We start from the raw sequence: 22455 nt of genomic DNA on the forward strand, positions 1-22455 counted from the left end.
GTAACTTTCTGAAAACCATGCATTGCTACTGTAGGAATGATTACAGCTCTCAGTGGCACGGTGTAATTCAGTATTCTGCGGATACTGCAGCGGCCTCAGGTGGTGTTCACAACTGAAATTGTGAAGTCACATCCCAAGTAGTTTGACTTTGCCCCATATCTCTACCTACTTCACCAAATTTTTTGTTCTCCATACTGGTTTGCTTTGCAAACCAGCCAGATCTGAAGGGCATCACTGTATTCCAAAGTTGACAATTCATTGAGGGAGATTTTACCAGCTTCCTTCTCTTCTCTCAGCTACCTTCCTGTTGAGAAATGATAATAAGAACCGGGGTGGTCACAAGCTGTTGGAGAAACATTAGCAGAGGCTCTACACTTAGCTCACGTTTGTCCTGGTTTGGCCTTCACCCCGTGTGAGGCAGGGAGAAACCGGAGTAAAGTTACCAGGTAAATTCAAGGAAGGACTGGAACTAAGGAATGAGACTAATTTGTGTTTCCCTTGGTTGACTCAGCCAGGTCTTCTGTCACCAAACAGCTGGTTTCCCCCTGCTGCCCCGCAGTAGGTAGACAGTAGCTTCCTGTATTGTCCCAAGTGTCACTTCCACTTAAACATATTCTTTTTGGGAAAGAATGATTTTCTAGCATAAGATGAAGAGGAAGCAGGAGAAAGGTTTAAAGTGTTGTATGTAAGTTTCCAACCACAGGAGGAGCAAGACACCAGAACGCTGCCGAACCCAGGGTAGGGCCAAGAACTGGAGTCCAAGCCGTGCTGCCTCAGAGGGCAGACCGAGCCGAGACGCACACACCCCGGCCCAGGCTGCCCGAAGAGGAACATGCCAGCCTTCCTCAGACCCGGTGCGTCTAGAGAGGCCACAAATACCATGCTGTCTTTGCAGAAGGTTTCCAGGGAAAAGCTAGACCAACTGGATGATCTCCAGACCAACCCTGGCCTGAGCCCCAGGCCAAGGAGAGCTGGACAAGTCCACAGTGTCTGGTCAGAGCTGTGCTTGGTACTCAGGTCTTGAACATCAGGAAGCCCCCAAATGCAGTGCCTGGCGGGCTTCTCTTCATTATCGATCCCTGGGTTAGCTCAAACCACACTCTCTCACCCTTTTGCAGCTCAGCCATAGCAAAGGTTGTTGCTGGGCTCCCACCCCTCTGCTCCTCAGTGGTATAGACAGGGGTCCGATGGTGACCTCCAAACACCAGCTGCCCGGTGCCTGGCCCTGGGCCAAATTCAATGCTCACTGCAAACAGATAGACCCCACGCTCAGGGGCTCGGAAGTAGCCGTGTTCAGGGAAGTAGCTGCTGCCGACGTTGATGTAAGCAGTGTTGAACTTCACTGTCTGCAGAGCAGTGGTCCCTTCTGAAAAGCTGGCGTAGAAGGCCACAGGGGAGCCTGGAAATACAGGAGGAAAGCATCAGTAATTCAGCCCCTTGCTCCCTCAAATAGGAAATTACACCGAGCCCTACCTTCCTCACCTTCTTGACATGAGAAAGAGATCACAATTTCTAGATAATCTGGATATTCCCAGTAGCAATGTATCTTGGGAGTTAACTGGCTAATTCTCAGCATTTCACTAGTTGACAGGAAAACACAAGCCTGTTGTCCGTACTGGTGTGTATTTTAACAAAGCTCTTGTTTGATCCTTCTTTCCAACTATGTGAGAGAAAAGTGCCCTGAATGAGGAAGCTGAGTAAGTAGCATCTAAGGCAGCATGCTTTGTCAATGACAGACTGGATCTGGAACCCAGGTCTCTGACTCCCGGATTCCTGCAACCTTCAAGGGATCTTGAGATACCCAGGGGAAAGAGAAAATACTCTCTCTCCTCAAATGCTAACCCTGGTGAGATCAAGAAGAGTGGTTCTTACTAGATGTGTAGCACAGAGAAGGAAAGAGCAGGCGGGTCCAGGCAAGAAAAGTCCTTTCAAGCTAATCATGTTAATATTTTCAAAATGTTGCACCCGAACCCAGAGGAGGGTAAACAGGCCCAGAAAGGCAAGGCTTGCTCCAGATGACACGCTAATAAATGGCCAAACTGGGAGGACCTAGCTGTGGATCTCCTGACTTCTGGGTCTCTCCCACTTGAAGACCCAAGTTAGTAAGTCTAAGGAGGGTAAGATACAAGAAGCCTGGAGCCAGAGGAAGCCTCGGTGGATGGGGGCTTTAAATGTGCATTAATTTTTTTAAACACCATCCTTATAGAGAAGGGAGACAAAAAGAAGCAAATGTAGAAAAATATGGGAAAGCTATTGAAAATGTGTTCATTTTCCCAGTACCCCTCACTCCCCCATCCTGGCCTCCGCACTGATAAGGTCATGTTCCTCACATGCTCCATGGCTGTTCCCTTAAGCTAAGGGCTCTCTGCCCTCTCCACCCCTCTGTGGAGACCAAGCTCCCCATTTCTTGGGATGAAACCGAGGCCCAACAGGAGGAATTTGCATAGAAGACTTGAGTCCCAGAACAACAGCCCCTGCACTTAGCCTCTAGGTCTAACAGCGACAAAATGACAAAATTTTGCTTTTCTCCAGTTCTGGAAGGTTTTCTGAGATTAGTTGGGAAGAGTTTTCCTGTGTGCTGCCGGCGGCTCTGCAGTTCTCCCAGCACCCAGGAGGTGGCGCACTCGCCCCGCTGAAGGAAGGCCAGCCTAGCGTGGCCTCTGCCGGAGGCCGAGCCAGCCAGTGGCTGGATGTGCTCCTTAGAAGAGGAAGGGCTGTGCTTCACTGCCGGCCAGCAAGTGAACTCAGTGCGCTTCCCTGCAGAGCGCAGGGTCAAGCTCTGTGGCCTCCCCATATGAAATTTTTAATTTTAAGGAAAAAAAATTTAACAAAATATTTCAGTGGTAAACTCAAGATACCTAAAGGCAACTTGAGGCCTTGCACTGCTCACAGGAGGGTGGGTGGCCTCAGCCACAGCCATGAGAATCCCGGAGAAATGGGAAAGCCGACGTGTTTCTACTAAATGTTAAGCCGTGTGCTGGGTTTTGGGCAATGTATCTGCTGGTCCTGCCGACAAGCCTTTGTTGTAGGTAGTGCTTCTCCCTCTTCCAGAGGAAGAAGCTGAGACGCACTAAGCGGTGCTACAACCTATACATGTCCACTGCTCCCAGGGCCAAAGTGGAGGGTGCGTGGGACGGGGGCAGGCTTGTGGTACGACCCCCCACGAAGCCTCAGACTATCCACACGCCCGGCCTCACCAGGCATACGCGGCCCAGATGGCAGCTTTGTCCTTACCCTCGTGTTCAGGTGGGGAGGTAGCTGTGGCCCTAAGGCCATCTTCTCTGGCAAGGGAGTCACTTGAGTAGGGGTCCACTTCCCAGGGCCGCACTCAGCGGGGCTAGGAAGGCTGGCTGCTCATCTCTTCAGCCTCAGAGCCAAGTTTCCCAGGGCCCTGTACGGACCCGCTGAGGGCCTTTCACAGGGGAAGGCCCAGCTCCCTAGAGACAGCTGGACTGGGTTTCTCTGAGCCACTTACAAGCTGTGTGAACAGGACACTTTCCTGACTAAGCTTCAGTTTCAGGTAAGATAGCAGTGATGATGCATCGTTGAGCTGTTGTGATGACTCAACATGGCAAAGCCCAAGAAAGGCACCACAGGGGACCTGTCTCAGAGCTGTAACATGGGTCCACTCTGTTAGCAGAACGAGCTCCTTTTGGGTCCCAAGGGTTTCCCCTGTACTTGTGGGGTGCTGCCCCTGGCAGATGACACCATACCTTATCCACTCACTCACTGGTGCATAGGAGAAAGCTTAAAGACATGTGGTGGGTGCAGTGGGATGGGGCGAAAGGCTGAGATTGAGGGATTTGAGGGTGTGGTTATGGAGGAGAGGGCTTCCCTGGTGGCTCAGACAGTAAAGAATCCGCCTGCAGTGCAGGAGACCTGGGTTCTATCCCTGGGTTGGGAAGATCAACCTGGAGACGGGAACAGCTACCGACTCCAGTATTCTGGCTTGGAGAATTCCATGAACAGAGGAGCCTGGTAGGCTACAGTCCGCAGGGTCACAGTCTGACACGACTGAGCGACTTTCACTTTCACTCATGGAGGAGAGAAGCACCCCCTCTCCCTGCCCCACTGTTAGAATGGCAAGCAGCCGCTGCTGTTTAATGAGCCTCAAATGTCTATGTGGTGGGCTCGGCCTGCTCACTGACAGCTCAGTCCTGTGACTTCTACCTCCTGATACCCCAGGTAGCTTATACTCCTAATACTCCCTAGTCCTGAATGGAAGGTAAGTCAAAGGCAAAGCCAGCCCTGAGTAGTGGCGACTGATGGTCATCTTGCCCGCCTTCACCCCTGCCCCCTCTGAGGCAGAAGAGCTGTTGGCAGATAGCAATCCTAGACCCCACTCTCCTCTCAGGCCTAGGAACTCACCTGCCTCCCAAAGCGCTGGCCCTTTGACTCGCGCATCCTCTAAAGATTCCACTTGCTTCCGATCCCTCCTCTTGGGAGCTTCCAGGCCTTTCTGCTGCTTCTTCCCTTTCCTGTTCAGCATGGCCTGCAGCTTCTGCAGGTCCAGGCTGGCGTTGGCTGCCACGAGCCCTTGGAAGTTCCCAAAGAGGCTGTGGAAGAGGCGCTGGTGCCTCTCCAAGCCGCGCTCAGTTGTGGAGAGCTCCCCGCGAAGGCCCTCGAGGGAGCTGTTGAGGGAGGAGACCCAGGAGGCCTCACAGCACCGACCCACACGCTCCATGTCCGAGCTCAGGCGCTGGAGCTCCTGCGCCAGCCCACCGACCTCCTCTGGTGAAGCGGCCCGGCTGGGCTCCAAACGCGCGGTTTGCCGGCGGGTCCCCGAGGCCTGTTCCAAGGCAGTCACCCTGGCGGCCAGTGCGTCCCAGCCTAAAGCCTGCTCCTGCAGCCCGCTGGCCGCGTCCATCAGGGCGACGCGGATCTGTTCGTAGCGCAGGGGCAGCGTGCCGGGCCCCTCCTCGGACATCTCCTCCATCACCTCCTCCCCGAAAAGAGCGGCCAGCACGGCCTCGTGCCGCAGCGCGTCCTCCAGCAGGGCGGAGAAGGAGCTGTGCAGCTGGCGGATGTCGCGGCGGATCTCGGTCTCAGCGGCCTGCAGCGCGCTCACCTCGCCGCCCAGGGCACGCAGCTGGCTCCGGAGCCGAGCCGCCTCAGCGCGCGCCCGCTCACCCTCTGCCTGCTGCGTGTCCACGGCCAGCGACAGGGAGGCCACCGTGTCGCGCAGGGCCTGCAGGGAGGAGCCGTCCTGCTGCCGCCGCTCGTCCAGAGTCACCTGGGTCTCCTCCAGGGCTCGCGTGGTGTCCCTTTGGTCCTCCCGGATGACATCCAGGTCGAAGTAGAGCTTCTGGCAGTTGCAGTCCTTGACGTACTTGATGAGGTCCGCGTGGGCGCCCTGGAGGTGCTGGAGGGTCAGGTTGAGCTCCAGGAGCTGCCGCTCCATGTCCTCCTTGTTCTCCTCCATGATCAGTGACTTCTCCATCAGGATCACCCGCAGCTCTCGCAGCGCCGTGTGGTTCACCTCCAGCTCCTGCACCTGCCGCTGCAGCTTGCTGATCTCATCGAAGGTGTCATCGGATTCCGAGTACAGCTCCTTGATCTCGTCCACGTGCCGGGCCAGGGTGGCCTTCATGTCTGCCAGGGTGCTCCGTAGCGCCTCCTCCCTGTGGGCAGTGGCCACATGCAGGGCCGAGAGGTTCCTCTGCAGCTGGCCCAGCCTGGCGTTCAGACTCTCTGGCTCTGGCCTTGCGGCTGCCCCTGCTGCTGCCAGGACCAGGCTGCTGTTGATCCCCACAGACTCCTGGGCTTTAAGGAGCTTCTTCAACTTGATGTCCACGTCGGTCTGGACCTCCGAGAGGGACTGGTGCAGGGACAGGTGTTGGGCGTGCAGGCGGTCCTCCACGTCCTGCCTCAGCTGGCCCACCCTCTGGGCGTTCTCCTGGACCTTGGTCTCAAATTTGGTACCAAGCTCCTGGAAGTCAGCTCTGGCCACAGAGCTCTCCTGGACCCTCTTGAGGGCCTGTTGGTTGGCCTCCACGTCAAGAGATAAGTTTCTTATGACCTGGGAGAGGCTGTGCAGGCTTTGGTTGAAGCTTCTCCACATCGGGCTGAGATGTCCTTGCAGGAAGGTGTTGATGTGGGGCAGTAGCACTTGCTCCAAGGATCTGCCTGGAAACTCTGCAACAGATGTGTGTGTTCATACATGCCCTGCAGGAGCAGGCACCCTCCCCAGGGGCTGACTGAGTGGGCGGGGGGCTCTGCCTCCCCATCCACTCATCCCCTAGGACATGACCAGGCTCTTCCTCAGCCCCGGGAACCTGCCACTCACCAAGCTCTGTTTGATTTGCCTCAGTTGTTGCCACTGTGAGGTTGCTTGCCCAGGCTTCCCACAGGCCTGGGAGGCTGTCTGCCATCTGATGGATGTCATTCTGGAGATCACCCAGTCGGCGTTCCTGCCGCTCCACTGTGCTGCGGATCTCTGCAGCTGGATGACCTGAATACACATGATAAGTGTCAGACTTCCCTGGCCTGAGCAGAACATGAGGTGCAGAGAGGAAATTAGGGGATTGAAAGCAGGGAGGTGTGTCCTGATATCCTCTGAGCAGGAGCTTAGAAGCCTTTAACTCTAGAAGGACAGATGCATGGCCAGTGAGCCCTCACCCAGACCGCAGCACCGACAGCAAACATGACTGATCCGTCAAGGCACACTCTCCTCCTCGGTCTCAGGGACACGGCGTCTCCACGTCATTCTAGGCAGCCCTTGTCAACAGACAGGCGCTCACCACAGGATGAAACATTCCCATCCATGGCCCAGCCTTGAAAGGCCTCACAAATGGTGTCCCTAGGTGGCTCTACTGTGCTGACTCAAGACCAGGGACAACATGGCCTCCTGGTCCTGGTTAGGGGGACTGGAGGGAGGCTTCTTCCAGACCACAGGGGCTGATGCAATTCAGAGGGCAAGGAGGGTCCCAGAAAATAGGGTCAAGGGAAAGGGTACATGTGCTTGGCCAGCAGGCAGGTAACTCAGGGCCCTGTGAATCTTGCCGCTTTGGTGTGAGGATGAGGTGACACAGGGCCACAGAGGAACCCCTGCCAACCCCAAGCTTGGCGACAAAGCTTCCCTGAAATGGCACTGCCCTATCAGAGGACAATGGGCTTGGGCACATGAGTTCTTTCTACCTGTCCCTCCTGCACTTCCAGGAAAGCAACATACCAGATTCAAAGTCAACTGGCCCATCCCAAGGCTCCTGGAGGCTATCACCTGGATCTTCAGGCTCAGGGATTGCCATGGGATCTGCAGAGAAACATCAGATATTAACTCCAGAGGTTAGAGGGGCTGCGTGACCTCTTAGGTCAGAGGTCAGAGGGGGAGGGAGACCACAGGGAACCCTACCGTGATGCTGGCAGTCGGGGCCCGCAAAGCCCGGGCAGCACCTCCAGGCCACGGAGGCCAGCACCTTCTGCTTGACCTGGTACACCGGCTTGTGGGCCACACGGTACCTGGGGGAAGAGGGCTAGCTCAGAGTCTCCAGGGTGAGCCGGCACAGAACCTGGACGGATAGCCCACCCTGCTACACCACACTCACATGACTTTGACCTTCTGGCAGTTTGGAGCCCCCTGCGGACATGGCTGCTGTGAGTGGACGAGGAATTTCTCGGTTTTGCAAGCAGCTATGAAGGTGACCAGTCTGGACTTCTGGTAGGGGCACCAGTTACTGGAAAAAAAAAAAAAAGCCAGAAGAGAGGGCTGCTGAGCACAGCCAGGTCTCCTCACTCCCTAGAGGTCAGCAGGGAGCCAGTGCAGAGCGCCCAGCCCCTGCCTCTGTGCCCCACTCAGTCCTAGAGATTGTGAAACCCATTAGCCTGAGAAGGGAGTGCTCTGCATTATTCATCCTGCTTCAGAGCAAAAGCCCTGTGGATCCTGCCTGCAAGGGCACCTGCTCCGTTGCCTTCCAAGAAGCACCCTAATTCCCAGGTCCGCACAGAGAGGTACAGGAGCCTCTCCCCACATCATAGAGTCACCCCCAGAGTCAGGAAGGGCTCTCCCTGTTTCTGCTGGTGCCAGGGAAGCAGTGTGGTGCTGCTCCTGGGTTTCAATCCTTCACACTTTCTGGTTGTGTGACCTTGAGTGAAGCACTTAGGGAGTTTTTGTTTCCCATCATGGGATGGAGATAATACCCTCCTCCAAGTGAGTATCAAGTACCCGCCTCCTCCCAGCTGCGTAGTGAACATTGCTGTCCTGCCGCCTTCTGGCAGCTCTGGTAGCTGGCCCCCATTCCCATTGCCACTGACATTGTTCCTCACTGGAGATCTGGTTGTGGGGATGGAGAAAGGGCTGCTAAGGAGAGGCTTGACTGGGGAGCCTTTGAGTGCCAACTGAGGACAGGCCTCTGTCCTGAAGGCATGGGGAGCCATGGAGGAGCTTAAACAGGAAGTCACATTAAAGAGCCACCCTGGTTCCTGGGTGCAGAAGGGTGGGAGGGGGCGAGACATAGGTGGCTACATCAGGGGTCTTGGTGCGTAGGGGGATGGGGTGACCATATTGATTTGGAGTGCTGAGACCACGCAGCCTTATTTCCCACCTAACTCTCAGAAGCCTTGTAGCCAGCCTGTACTCTCTCGGCTGCAGACTGAAAAGGCTTGTCAGGAAAATGACCCCCCACTCGAGGGGAAAGATCTAAAGAGACTGACACCAGGGGTTTCCCCCAGTGAGCTAGCCCAGCAGAGCATCCTCTATCAAAACAGATCACAGAGCCCCACCCATCCACCCAGCTTCCAATCAGTTACCTGACCTCTCTAACTCTTCAGTGGGCAGACAGCCAAGAATGACCCCTGAGGAAAACCTCTTCCAAAAGAGGGAGCTCAAAACGAGCAAGTGGAAGAAAATCAACTTGAAGAAAACCAGAACTGTGCAGGGAGAAAAGAACTTCCCCTAAATCTGCATTAATATTCCCAGATTGACAAAAGAACTTATTGCACCCAAGAAACAAGAATAGGAAGCTACTTTAAAAATGGAGGCAGAACACTGAGAGCCCCTACCAAAAAAAAGAACCCTTGAAGTTAAAATTATAATGGTAGAAAGGCAAAAGAAATTTGATAGACAAGTTAGAGGATAAAGTTAAAGATATTTCCCTAAAAGAAGAGCGAACAGAGAGATGGAAAATATGGACAATAGGATAGAAAAGATCAGAAAAATAGAGAACCTATGTTGGGAACCCAACATCCAAACAATAGGAGTTCCAGAAAGAGAGAGCAGAAGGAGGGAATCATTGATGAAAACAAAAAACAACCGAAGGAACATTCCAGAAGAGAAGGACTTGGAATTTTAAATTCAAAGGGCTCACCAGTTACCCACAACACAATGAAAATAAATGCACAGCAAAACACATCTGTGAAATTTTGGAACTCTAGGACTGAGAACCATTCTACACTCTCCAAGCCCCCCTGCACCCTGCCCCCATACACATCAGTAATTAGAACAGCCCTGAACCTCTCGGCAATCAATGTGTGTGTGTTAGCCACTCAGTCGTGTCTGACTCTTTGCGACCCCATGGACTGTAGCCTGCCAGGCTCCTCTGTCCATGGGATTTTTCAAGCAAGAATACTGGAGTGGGTTGCCATTTCCTTCTCTGGACTTCCCTGGTGGCTCAGACGGTAAAGCGTCTGTCTACAGTGCAGGAGACCCGGGTTCGATCCCAGGGTTGGGAAGATTCCCCTGGAGAAGGAAATGGCAATCCACTCCAGGACTATTGCCTGCCAGGCTCCTCTGTCCATGGGGTTCTCTAAGCAAGAATACTAGAGTGGGTTGCCATTTCTTTCTCTACTCAACAGCAATACCAGACACTAAAAGTAAAGAATCACCTTCAAAATACTGAAGGAAAATTATCTCCAGTTTAGAATCCTATACTCAGCCTAACTATCAGTTTAAGGAGCACAAAATGAAGACAATTTCCACCAGCCAGATTTTAAAGCATTCCCCGCTGCCCCAGGACCCTCATCAGGGAGCTACTAGATCAGTAGTTTGCAATCTTGCCATCAAATCTTCACATCAGAAGCATCCTGTGGCACTTTAAAACAATGACCCTGCAAGCCCCACTTCAGGCCAGTTAAAGGAAATTCTCTGGGATTAAGGCCTGGGCATCCCCATTTTAATGCTCTGTGGGTCATTCTAAGGCACAGTCCCGGACTGAGGAGCACTCTGCCAGAAGTGCTTCACCAAAACGGGAGAGAACGCCGCGAAACGGAGAACGGCAGCAGGCGAGAGGAGTTCCGGCACAGAAGCGAGAAGGGAGACCCCGGGACGGCAGGCAGGGGCGCGTGGGCAGTGGTCCGGCCGGGAACACGGTTGGAGGCTCTGAGAGAGGCTCCCAAGAGAACACGGGCGGCCAGACACCCGGCAGGGATGAGTGAAGGGCGGACGCGGAAGCCGGCAAGGGTTTGGAACTGAGTGACGACGACACAGAAAGCGAAGCAAAAGGACAGAACTGAAGCAAAAATGAAGATAATTGCTTATTTCAGGAACAATGAAAATTGTGCGGGGGTGGGGGGGAAGGACGCATAGGCTTTCCGGGACATGCAGACTCTGCTGCATCTACTCAATTGTACCGGTGTAGCAGGAAAGCGGACATTGACTGTATGTAAATAAACAGGCATGGCTGCATTCCAATAAAACTTTATTTACAAAACAGGTGGGCGCCCAGATTTGACCCACCGTTCCAGAGTTTTCTAAGTCTTGCTTGTGGTTGTATATCACTAAAAAAAAAAAAATAATAATTTCCAGCTGGAAGACAAAATGCAGGTGAACAGGCAAGAACATCTTGGAAGACGAGTGAGGAGGATCTTCTCTAACGGTCATGACCGACGCTAATGTCAAGGAATAAAAACAGTGGGACGTGAATTCCCCAGTGGTCCAGTGGTTAAGACTCCATGTTTTTAATGCCAAGGCCAGGAGTTTGAACCCTGGTCAGGGAACTAAGGTCTCACAAGCCTTACAGTGCAACCAATACAATAAAATCAATCCAGAAAACAGTGAGATGTTGGCACAAGATACATCAAAGACCCGGAAGGGGCCTGTACATCCCCAGGGGCCTATTAAATGTTAGAAGGGGCACACAAAAATCAGGATGGGAGCAAGTGTACACACTCAACACAGAAGCTGTGTACTGTGAGAGAGCTGGGCCCAGAGGTCAGGCCCTGGGGGGAAGTAAGGTGGTCGCCTGTCAAAGCCTCCCGTTTAAGGCCCCATGGAAATTCCTGGAACGTGCTCAGATCTAGGGAGAAGTATTTCTGTAAACCAGCTGTTCTCAATGGGACATGGGTTGGGAGGAGAAGTGGTCCACCCCACTTGAATCTGGCAACGAGGCACAATGGTAAAGAATCTGCCCGCCAATGCAGGAGACACAGCTTCAACCCCTGCGTCAGGAGAAGGGAATGGCAACCCACTGCAGTATTCTCGTCTAGAGATCCTTGGACCGAGGAGCCTGGTGGGCTGAGTGACCGAGCAGCTGAGCAGAACACACACGTGGCTGACACAGCTCTGGGGATGGGGAGGCTCCCGGCCTCAAGTGGGAGGAGGCCACAGCCCCTTTCCTCACAACAGAGAGCCAGCCCCAAATGTTGATAGCGGAGGCTAAGAAACGCCCACTGTACCAAAGCTCTGCTTCTCACGTGCTCTCTGAACTGCGGCAGAGGATCCAGAGGGCCTGCCCCCTGAGAGCACCGGGTCTGGGCCAGCCTGCTGGGAGTGACCGGGACTTTCCACCTCAGGTTCCTAGAACTGGAAGTGGTGCTGCCCACCCTTCCTGCCTAGGAACTTTCTCTCCAGACCTGCCCAAACCTCAGGCTCCAGTGGCCACTGTTCTCCCTGCACATACGCCCCTCCCTTGGCAGCTCCATGCCCTTGGCACCGTACAGGCTGCTGGCCCAGAAGCCCTGGGAACATTCCTGACCTTTGCTTTGGTTTCCTACAGCTCTCGGCAGTCTCTCGCTGGCCTACTGAGCCCCCAGCCCTGCTCGCTGAAGTGCCCCATTGTTCTCCCTGCCTCCTGGCTGGGCGCCCGGGCCCTCTTGGCACCCTCATCTCCCAGTGGTCTACCAAGAGGCAGGTGCCAGCCTCGAAATGAGTGTGGGGGGTCTCCAGCCTGGTTTGGGCCTGTCCTGGGCCTCTGGCCTGGCCTGATCTGACGCCTCCCGCCAGGCAGGAGAGAGTCTGCTGCCCCCCTTAGAGCTTTTAACTGGATCTGGGAGTCCTAGACTTTCCTCCCTTCCTTGTCTTTAGACTCAGGGTGACCTTGAGCAAGGCCCTTCCTCTGTCCTGGAAATGTGGAGAAGATTCCCACTTCTAGCCCCTCCCTGGGGGCAGGGGTGGGTGGAGTGAGGGGGAGGCTTTGAGGAAGGCAGAGAAAGCATCAAGCAGGGAAAGGGCTGTTAGCCAAAGCCTCCTGAATTATGAATGTGCTGCTGTTGTGCCCCTTTGGGGCACTTAAGTGCTTCTTAACCAGCCAGTAAAACCCACATCCAACTGCCCCTTAAGCCTGTCTGTGAAGGAGGTTGTGTTCTCAACATTCTTGCTTTCTGAGGCCCTGAATGCAGCTGTGAATGTGATGACTCCAGGGGAGAATTTTGTCAGACTTCGTCTCTCAGCCACAGAGGGGCCTGAGCAGGGGAGCCCGAGGCCCACTTGGTGTCCAGCCAGAGCCAGGATTCCTTGAGCATAGCTCATGCCAGTGAGTCTCTTCCCTGTTAGTGCCCAGGGCCCTGGGCCTTGGAGAACAGATACAAGGGCGGACCGTGTAGCCACAGCCCAGAGACCAGAGTCAGGGCTCCACCCTGCTCCCGTGTGACTTCCAGAGATACGCATGACTTCTCTGGGCCACAAGCTCCCAGCTGCAACAGTTGGAAACACTTCTTGGGGTCTCACTGATACTGGTGACTAGCCCAGCTAGGCTGCTGCGAGGAGCATCTCCTAGACTCCCACCCCTCTTAGGGGAGACAAAACAGGACAAAATTGAGGACACCTGGGATTTGCATCCCAGCCAATGTAGGCCTGAAAGTGAAAGTATTAGTTGCTCAGACATGTCCAACACTTTGTGTCTGACTCTTTTTTCCCTATGGAAGAATACTGGAGTGGAAAGCCATTCCCTTCTCTAGGGGATCTTTCTGACCTAGGGATCAAACCTGGATCTCCCGCATTGCGGGTAGATTCTTTACCATCTGAGCCACCACAGTTATATAGCCCTAGGTGGCAGCCCCACGCCTCTGAGCTTCCCAGCGTCTAAAGTGGAGAGAACAGTGGCCACCTTGCAGTACTGTCATAACCATGAGAGATAGGATGCCTTTCCTGGGTCTTCGCTCAGTCCCCACAGCAGTGGGTTCGATGCCTGGGTTGGGAAGATCCCTGGGAGAAGGGAATGTCACCCCACTCCAGTATTCTTGCCTGGAAAATTCCATGGACAGAGGAGCCTGGTGGGCTACAGTCCATGAAGTCGCAAAGAGTTGGACATGACTGGGCGACCTTCACTCACTCCCCACAGTGGGCTTAGTCCTGCCTGGGAGGTGGCCCTGCATCTGAGGAGCCCATATCCTAACCTCTTGCTCTCCCCAGCTTTACAAAAAGCTGGGAGCAAAGAAAGAGCCTCTTCCTCACAATGTCCAAATGCCCATGTCGCTGGCTCACTGGGCCCAGCTCTACAGGGTCCTGGGGATGTAGGAAACACCAACCACGTTCCTCCTTCATCCTCGGATCCAGCACCAGGTCGGCTTGTTCAAGCTTCTCCTTGCACGTGGTCTCATCTGGGTCTGTGTTCAATGCCTGCCCTGGCCCCCAGGCCCCAGGTAGAGGTAGGAGGGACAAATGCAGGGCAGACTGGCTCCAGCAGCTTTGAGGGAAGAGCCACAGGCTTGTGCTGGGCGGTGTGGAGCCCCTGCTTGAGTGTGGAGAGCCTGTTCTGCCTCCCCTTCCCCTGTGGCCGGAGAGGGGCTGGGGCTGCGTTTCCGCCTCTCCCTTCGTGGGACCACAGGAAGCAATCAGCCTGAGGAAGCTGTGCTGTACTTCCTTCCTTTCTCACCAGCCCCTCTGGAGGCCTTGACAACCTCAGCTTGACCTGTGGGGCCTGCAGCTTCTGAGCTGTGGGCAGGAGACCAGCAGGCCTGCTGGGAGCCCCCGGAGGGTTTGGAATCGGGGATGCCCTCAGACTCCTGCCTGGGCATTCCCGGGCCAGAGTGCCCTTGTGCACATACCCACACGCACTGGGACCCCCAGGCCAAGGCTGAGTGACTGCCTCAGGCCTTGAGCAGTCCAGAGACCCACCCTCCCAGGAACTAAAGGAATGCAGACCTTCCCCACAGCCCCGGTGCGGGTGAGGGGGGCAGGTGTAGACTGGGGGAGAAAGGGGATATCTCCTCCCTCCTTCCCATCCTCTTGGGCCCCTCATACTCCCTTTCATCAGGGGGAGGTAAGCTGCCCAGAAACAGGGGCTGACGGCTTTGGGGAGGGAAGGCAGGATTCTTGGTCCTGAAATCAGAGCCTGGGTTCCCCTGCCAAGAGCCACCTGTACTCCCAGCTCTGAGCAGAAGCGGTAACAGGGCAGGAAGGAGGTCTCTCAAGGCCCAGCTTCTTCCCTGTCCTCCCGCACGGCCACCCTTCCATCACTGAGGGGCAGTGCACGCTCGCTTAATCTGGTCCTCCCGCCTCTCCCTGTCCATTCTGCTTTGGGGAAAGTGTCCAACAAACACTTTCACCTTGAACCATCAGAGCTATATGAGAGCTGTCCTGGGCAGGTATGGGCCAGGCCTACGTGACAGTGAATCTCAGCCAGCCCAGGAGACTCTGGTGACTGTGCATTGGCCCTTCTCACCCTCCAAATCCACATGGATGCTCCCAACCAAGTCTGGTTTGTGTGTGGAGGTGGGAAGAGTGGGGGCGGTGCAGGGGGAAAGACACCCTGGGACCAGAGCCAGAGTATGATCTCTGGAGTCAGACTCAGAGCTTGGTTCTAGTTCTCCTCGGCTGCGTGACCTTGGCAAGATGCTTAGCCTCTCGGAGCCTCAGGCTCCCTTAGGTGGAGGGGATAACAGAGATAACACTTGGCAAGATGCCCAGAGATGGGTTTGACAAATGGCACCTGCTGCTCTGACTGAGGGTCCCCCGAGGAGGGACTCGCATTCCCAACACCTTGTCAGCCGGAGGATCCCTGACCCTGGACAAATAAAAGGACTAGAAAACGGGGTCTCAGTCTAGTCCCAAGTCCATTCTGCCCATCTCCAGAGGGGTGCTGAAGCAGAGCCCACTGGATGCCGCAGCCTCCTTTTTGTTCTGGAGATGGAGCAGGGCGCCTTGTCTGCCCACTGCTCAGCTGTGCCCCTCCCCAGGCACTCAGATCCAAGTCCGGTCCCCAGGAGCGTCTGTCTTCTAGGGCTTAGGCCAGGCCAGCCTCAGCTGGGTTCAGCTTTCAGAACTGAGTTCCGAGAACAGGAGCCACTCCCAAGCCAGCTGGAAACTTCTGGAACCACAGCCCCTCACCATCTCCCATGCTGGTGTTTGATGGCATAAAGTGCTCCTGCCCTGCCCTGCCCAGCCTCCAGTCCCATTCCCTGCCATGGGTCAGGCAGGGAACTCCATGTGGTCCTTAGGTCCTGGGGTACTGGGGGTGTCCAGTCCAGACTGGCTGGGGGTGATCTTCTAAAGGCGAGCTTGACTCCTAGAGCCTCATTCAGCTTCACAGCTGGTTCAGCAGATAGATGATATAAACCTATTTCACATACAAGTAGCTGAGGTCCCGAGAGCCCCTGCTTTGGCTGAGCTGGGACTGAGATTCCTCTGCCATATCCTCCCCCAGGTCCAGGCCCTCCTTACCGTCTGACAGGGTCCCCGCTGGAGTCCTCCGCCTCTGCCCTCCAGACTCCAGGTGGCTGGGGGCTGTGTGGATCAGAGAAACTGGTACCAGGGGCCTGTGCCCAGGTCCCCAGCATCCCCCAGCCCAGGGGCCCCCCCAGGCCAAACAGCAGTGTCAGGATCATGCTGGCTTGGGGCAGACTCAGCTTCTGTAGTGACTCCCGAAAGTGCCGGTGACGTCGTCTTTAAGTTAAGTCTCAGAAGGAAAAAAAAAAAGCACAGGGACAACAAAGAGAGGAAGTGGCCTGGGCCGGCCCCCCCAGTGAGTCCCGTCCGCCCGCTCGCCCGCGGCCTGGCCCCACAGGGGCAGCCAGCCACGCAGGCCAGTTCCTGTGGCCAAGGAGGACTCGGTCAGAGACCCTGGGTGTGGGAGACCCAGGGGGAGGTGGTCCCACAGAGCATGTCCCCGCGGGAGTCAGAAGGGCATCAGCATGGTGGTGGAAGGAAGCGCGTCAGGAGGCAGCGGCCAGATGAGCCTCGGGGAACCTGCTGCCCATCCACGTGGGCGGCCGGGACGCGGGGGCACTTGTGCCTACTCAGCGTCTCTCACCGCTGGGCTGTGGGAGCCAGCAGGTGGGTGGGGGCCCAGATGGAGAAAGGGTCACACAGTCTGTAGCTGGGCCCGGGCCATGGGTTAGCCTTTTGTGGCCCAGTTCTTCCACCTGGCCTTGCCCGAGCCCCAGGATGGGGGCATTCACGGTGCTGGGGAGAAGTTGGGCAGGCCAGTCCGGGAGGCTGGCCACTCTTGCCCGACAGGCCAGCTTGATCTTGACCCCTGCCCTACCTGGGACGCCAGTAGCAGAGGCGCCTTTCTTTTCTGTGTCTACTCCCCCGCAGCCCCTCTCCGCCCCAGAGGTACACAGACTCAACAGCCCCAGGCCTGGGAGCACCTAGTCAGGGTGGCCCCTGTAGGTGCCCAGGGTGGCAAATGAATGCGGGGCAGTGATGGATAAGGATGTGTCCAACCTGCTACGGTCTGTCAGGGGGCAGGGGACGGGGGGAGGGTTGAGCCAGCAGAGGCCCAGGGGACCCTGGGAGAAGGTGGGGGCATTCTGCTCCCTCCCTCCCTCCTTCCCCGCCCCCTCCCCTGGGCTGGCCGGGCTCCCATCAGCCGCCGCTGCATCATCAATATTTCATCGGCGTCAATAAGAGGCAGCCGCAGGGACAGACGCTGCAGCAGCACTCAAGCCAGCTCCGGTCACAGCTCATCTGGGGAGTCAGACTCCCATCCCTGCCCACCGCCATGGACGTCTTCAAGAAGGGATTCTCCATTGCCAAGGAGGGTGTGGTGGGTGCCGTGGAAAAGACCAAGCAGGGAGTGACAGAGGCAGCTGAGAAGACCAAGGAGGGTGTCATGTATGTGGGTGAGTTTGGGCGCGGCAGGGCCGGCAGGGAGGGGCGGCTCGGTGGCTGCTAGGTTCCTGGACTGGACTTTATCCCCTGACCCCAGGGAGGCACGTTTGGGAGGGATGAGGACTCCTGGGCCCAGAGGCCCCGCACTTTCCTGTACACCCCTGTCTGTCTGGGCCTCTGTGGGGTTGAGGGGTCTCAGGCAGGACGGCAGGAGAGGCACTTAGCCCTCAGACACACCTGTGTGTGAGCACAAATGCACACACCGCCACACACCAGCACCCCGCCCCAGTATCCCCCACAGCCCCGCGACTCAGAGAAGAAGCCACACTGGAGCCCTGGGCTGAGCAAGCAGGGACTCAGAAGCCGGACCGTAGGTCCGCACCCTGCCCAGAAAGAAGGGCTACCTCGGGGAGATGAGATGGACCCTCAGCATCCTGGCCAGCCTCCCAAGCCCCCTTCCCCTTCAGCTCCTTCCAAAGAGGAGGCCAAGCTGATGACTCAGCTCTTGTTGACCCTATCAATCCCAGCTCCGAGGCCCAGGCCACACCCACTCGAGGTCCACCCACCAGACCCTACCTCAGGCTGGTCTCTCTCTTCCCTGCATCCTGTCCTGTCCACTTCCCATCCATCCCCTTCCTCCAGACATAGCAGGAAGTGGCCTTTGAAAGGATGGCTGGCCCCCGGACACCATCCGCACTCCCCACCGACTCTGCAGCTTGTCCAGCTGTTCTGTGGTGTGTTTGCCCTGACCACTCCCCTCCCAACACCTGGAGTGGGCTTGGGCTGACACCTCCCTTTCCTCCACAGGAGCTAAGACCAAAGAGGGTGTTGTGCAGAGTGTGACTTCAGGTAAGGTGACCCAGGACCGGCAGACATGGAGGGTGGGACATCAGGAGACTTTTGCACCTGGCTACTAAAGACCCAAGCCTGGGGCCCTCTTTACCCCCTTGCTGTACTAGGACCCAGGCCTCCAGAAGCTGGAGGTAGGCCCAGGGTGGACCACCTGATCATCGTCAGACTTTCCAGGGAGTCAGAAAGAGGACAGCCTAGGTCTCCAGTAGAGCAGAGTTTTGAGGGCCCAGGGCAGGCCGGAGCCGGGTTGGGTGGGATCAGGGCCAACGCCTGCCAGATTCCTCCCACAGTGGCTGAGAAGACCAAGGAGCAGGCCAACGCTGTGAGTGAGGCCGTGGTCTCCAGTGTCAACACCGTGGCCACCAAGACTGTGGAGGAGGTGGAGAACATTGCAGTCACCTCTGGAGTGGTGCACAAGGTGAGATCCAGTCCCTAGCTCGGGGCCTGTCCTGTCTCCTGGGCCCACGGAGGCCAGCTGGGGAAGAAGCATTATCATCCCACTAACTTACAGGGCGGAGAAGGCAATGGCACCCTACTCCAGTAGTCTTGCCTGGAGAATCCCATGGATGGAGGAGCCTGGTAGGCTGCAGTCCATGGGGTCGCTAAGAGTCGGACACGACTGAGCAACTTCCCTTTCACTTTTCACTTTCATGCACTGGAGAAGGAAATGGCAACTCCCTCCAGCACTCTTGCCTGGAGAATCCCAGGGACGGGGTGGGCTGCCGTCTCTGGGGTCACACAGAGTCGGACACGACTGAAGCGACTTAGCAGCAGCAGCAACATACAGGGGAATGGAGACTTAGGGGCCCTGGTTTGTGCTTGGTGTTGTCACATCCCGGGAACCTCACAGTCACCCCTGTGTGGGGGGCAATGGAGAGCCCAACTGGAAAGTGAAGGTCAAAACCACGCCCACTCGGTGGTGCTCAGCATTTAGGAGACACCACGTTTTACTAGCGAAAGCAGGGTCCTGTGAGCCCCACGTCGTGACAGGCAGCCTCCCACAGGCAGTGGACACCAGATCAGAGCTGCTAAGTCACCGCCTACCCAGTGACCAGCCTCCCTCCAGAGCCATGCTGGGCTGGGCCTCCTCCTGCAAAGAGGTGCAGTGAAGCAGCGCCCCCTGGTGACGGGAAAACAGTGAGGTTCTGACCACACCCTCTGCCTCTGTCTTTGTGGACATGTGTACGTGCCTGGTCGTGTGTGTGTCTGGGCAGCAGAGAGCACAGGGGCAATTTGTGGGGAGGCGGGGAGCCTGGCTCCAAAACCTATGCTCTGAAGAGAGACTCTGAGTGAGACAGGAGGAGATTGTGGTGGGAGCCAGTTCATTTTTGGGGCAGGAGGTTTTCCTATTCCAGAGATGAGCTGTTCCCAGATGTATAAGCAGATGTTGTTTAGAAAGTTCCACCCTAACTGGCACAGGCCCCTAGGGGCCAGTGGAGTCCTAGGTACCCAGCACTAAGAATCCCTGGAGTGGGTTAGTGGAAGGGTAGGCGGTGACCCTGCCTCTGGCTCTGGGCACAGCACCGAGGTCACAGGATCTCCAGACTCTAGGAGCAGGCAGGTGCCCCCTCCCTTAGGTCCCAGCTCTTATTAGCCTGTGACCTTGGGAAGCTACTCAACTTCCCTGGGCCTGCATATTCTCAGCTGTAAAATGCTTGTTGGGGGTGTGTGCTGAGTATCCATCCCACTGGGCTGTGATGATATAGGAAAACAGAGCCCCGTGAAGCAGCTTCGCCTTGCTTATGGTGAATACCCAACAAAAGGAGGTGACTGTATCATCATTATCATCAGTGACCCCAGGCAGGACCCAGATGTACCCCAGGAGACCCCAGGCCCCTCCCCCCCACCCAGCAAAAGAGGCCTTAGAATGGGGCCAGGTTGCCCCTGAGGCCTCTGAGCAGAAGCCTGGACACTCCTCGCTGACTTTGGAGGAGGGCTGGTGAGCCCTTGGCTACCTCAAGGGAGATATTTCTTGGTGACAGCCCAAAACCATCCATGACTCGCTGTCCAGTGAACCGCAGAAGGAGGCAGCACTGGCCACCTGTCTGACTGACTGCTCATGCCCCGGCCTCATGCGCCCACCCTGGGGCGGCCAGGACACGTGGCCGCCTGTACTTTGTCTGAGGAGCCTCCCCCAATTCTGGCTGCCTCAGTCCACCAAAGGGCAGGAGGACACCATGGTAGCCCTGAGGGGGCAGGACCCTCCAGAGGTCAGTGCTGAGCCCAGGATCCAAGTTGATCATCCAGTCTGGCCCCAGCTATCAGTTATCACGCGATCACCCCAAGGCAGGACACCATCTCAGGCAAGGGTCTGGTTGGGTGTAGGTAGGTAGAAGGAGACAGGAAGTGGGAGAGGATTATATAAACCCTGCTGGTCCCACCTGAGGGACCAGCCTGAGCCCATGCCCATCCAGGAGGCAGGGAGAAGGAAAGAGGGAAGCACTCATGCTACCGGGGATAGGATTAGGCCTGGAGCAAGCCAGACCTGATCCTTGTAAGCCCCACGGCTTTGAGCTCTGAGGCCTTGAGTTGAATACCTGGCCTCTCTGGCCATGGGGCCCCCATGTGAACAGTGGAAACGTGCCCTTCCTTCCAGGGGTCTTTGAGGATCACAGTAGGAGAAGGGTATGTGGTCATGTGATTCAGGAACACTGAGGGTGGGGTCAGGCCCGGGGTTTCAGAGGCCACTGCCCACCCCACCCACATCACTAGGCTTGCTCATGGAGGAGGCCCAGTCAGGGACTGTCAGGGACTCACTGCTGGCTTCTGGGGGTGAGGCTGGGCTCAAGGATACTTGGTACTCCCAGAAGGCCTTGGCATCATCAGACAGCCCCCACTGGGAACCCTTGCATGAGGTTCCATCACCTCCAAGGCCAATCTGGCCTTCACACCTCCCTCCCTTCCAGCCCCCCAGGTAGTGATGAGGACCTCCTTCTTTGAGGTCAGAGTAGTGAAGCTCTGCACCCTCCACCTGGTCCCACATCCCCTTTGCTTTTCCACAGGAGGCCCTGAAGCAACCTGTCCCCTCACAGGAGGATGAGGCGGCCAAAGCGGAAGAGCAAGTGGCTGAGGAGGTAGGAGCTGGATCCCTGGGGTAACACAGGGGTCCCTGGGCAAGTTGCTTCCCTCTCAGGGTCCCAGAACCCACAGGAGAGCCTCCTGACCTGCAGCCTCCTGAGCCTGAGTGTGAGATCCCCTCATGAATAACCTCCTCAGGGCAGAGAGGCATAGATGACACCCTTCCTCCCCACTCCCCAAGCCAGGGTAACCACTGAGGGGTGGGGCCCCAGAGCCATGTGTGAAAGTCACTGTTTCTTCCAGACCAAGAGTGGGGGAGATTAGAAGGCTGCCAGTGATCTGCAGAGGCCCTGAGGAGCATGCCATCGCCTCTTGGCACAAGGGGTGTCTGGTCCTGGAGTAGGACCCACAGAGCTGCCCAGCTCCCCACACCCTCATCCAGCCCCCCACAGGCTGTCCCCCTGTGCCGTCAGCTCCCTAGCCTTATCCCTGTCCACCACCCTCTGATCTTTCTGATCCCCACAGATGCTACTGTGAATTTTTTTTTTTTATGATTTTAATGATTCCAAATAAAACTCAAATCCCCACTGCATACCTGCTCATTCTTCTCTCTGTTCTGCCTTGCTCACGAAGATGCCCCCTGGGCCCTCCCAGGAACAGGGGCTGGGCCAGGTATGCTTCAGGGATGCACTGGGCATTTCCAGCACCTTCTGAGAGCACGCAGTGCCTGCAGAGACGCCCCCGCCCCCACCATTGCCTTTTAACGCGCAGGTGGCGGCCCTGCTTTTCGGCTCCCGCGAACAACCTCGAGAACATGCTGTCTGCTGCAGCATGAGACCAGGATGTCCCAGGTTTTGAGCTTTGACTCACCCTGCAGGGATGGACCGCTCTGATGGCAGGGGTCCTCCTGGGCCCCTGGGGCGTGTCCTTGGAGCCAGCTGTCCTTCTGGGAACAGGGACACCTAGCACCCATCCCTGAAGCAGAAGGTAACTTTGAAAGATGCGAAGTCTAAACTCATAGCGAGGACTTTTTGCATCCTCCTTGGCAAAGAAGGACATGACCCCAGAGTTCCTCCCTCCTGTCCCCACCCAGCCTTGAGCTCCCTACCAGGTTGCAGCTGGGCTTTCCCTTCCTTCAGCAGAGTCCTGTCAAGGATCATTAGAAAACACAACGGTTGAGAGGCAGGAGAGGAAGCATCCGCCTAGAGAGAAAAAGAGTCAAAATATTTGTTGGGCTCCTCCCAGATGTGGGACACTGCACTAAGTGCTTTACCTCCTTTAATCCCCAAAACCAATTGTTAGTACGTCCCCAGTTTCACCGAAACTGAACTAAGAAACAGAGAGGTTAAGTAACTTGCCCAAGGGCACAGAGCTAAGAAGCT

General features: G+C 56.2%; 2 protein-coding genes across 2 annotated transcripts; one reads left to right on the forward strand and one right to left on the reverse strand.

Moving 5' to 3' along the window:
- Window positions 1-665: 665 nt before the first annotated feature.
- Window positions 666-16055, reverse strand: MMRN2 (multimerin 2). The gene is made up of 7 exons (XM_019954013.2): window positions 15812-16055; window positions 7545-7673; window positions 7352-7458; window positions 7172-7252; window positions 6287-6451; window positions 4369-6135; window positions 666-1399 (listed from the first exon to the last, which is right to left on the reverse strand). The coding sequence occupies exons 1-7, from the start codon at window positions 15973-15975 to the stop codon at window positions 1014-1016; spliced, it is 2799 nt and encodes a 932-aa protein (XP_019809572.2). The 5' UTR covers window positions 15976-16055; the 3' UTR covers window positions 666-1013.
- Window positions 16056-16958: 903 nt separating this feature from the next.
- On the forward strand, window positions 16959-21665 carry SNCG (synuclein gamma). Its single transcript, XM_019954014.2, has 5 exons — window positions 16959-17214; window positions 18011-18052; window positions 18346-18473; window positions 21058-21129; window positions 21377-21665. Exons 1-5 carry the CDS (start codon window positions 17094-17096, stop codon window positions 21395-21397), a joined length of 384 nt encoding a protein of 127 aa, XP_019809573.1. The 5' UTR covers window positions 16959-17093; the 3' UTR covers window positions 21398-21665.
- The last annotated feature ends 790 nt before the right edge of the window (window positions 21666-22455 follow it).

This window comes from Bos indicus, chromosome 28 (assembly GCF_029378745.1).
Source record: "Bos indicus isolate NIAB-ARS_2022 breed Sahiwal x Tharparkar chromosome 28, NIAB-ARS_B.indTharparkar_mat_pri_1.0, whole genome shotgun sequence".
Taxonomy (NCBI): domain Eukaryota; kingdom Metazoa; phylum Chordata; class Mammalia; order Artiodactyla; family Bovidae; genus Bos; species Bos indicus.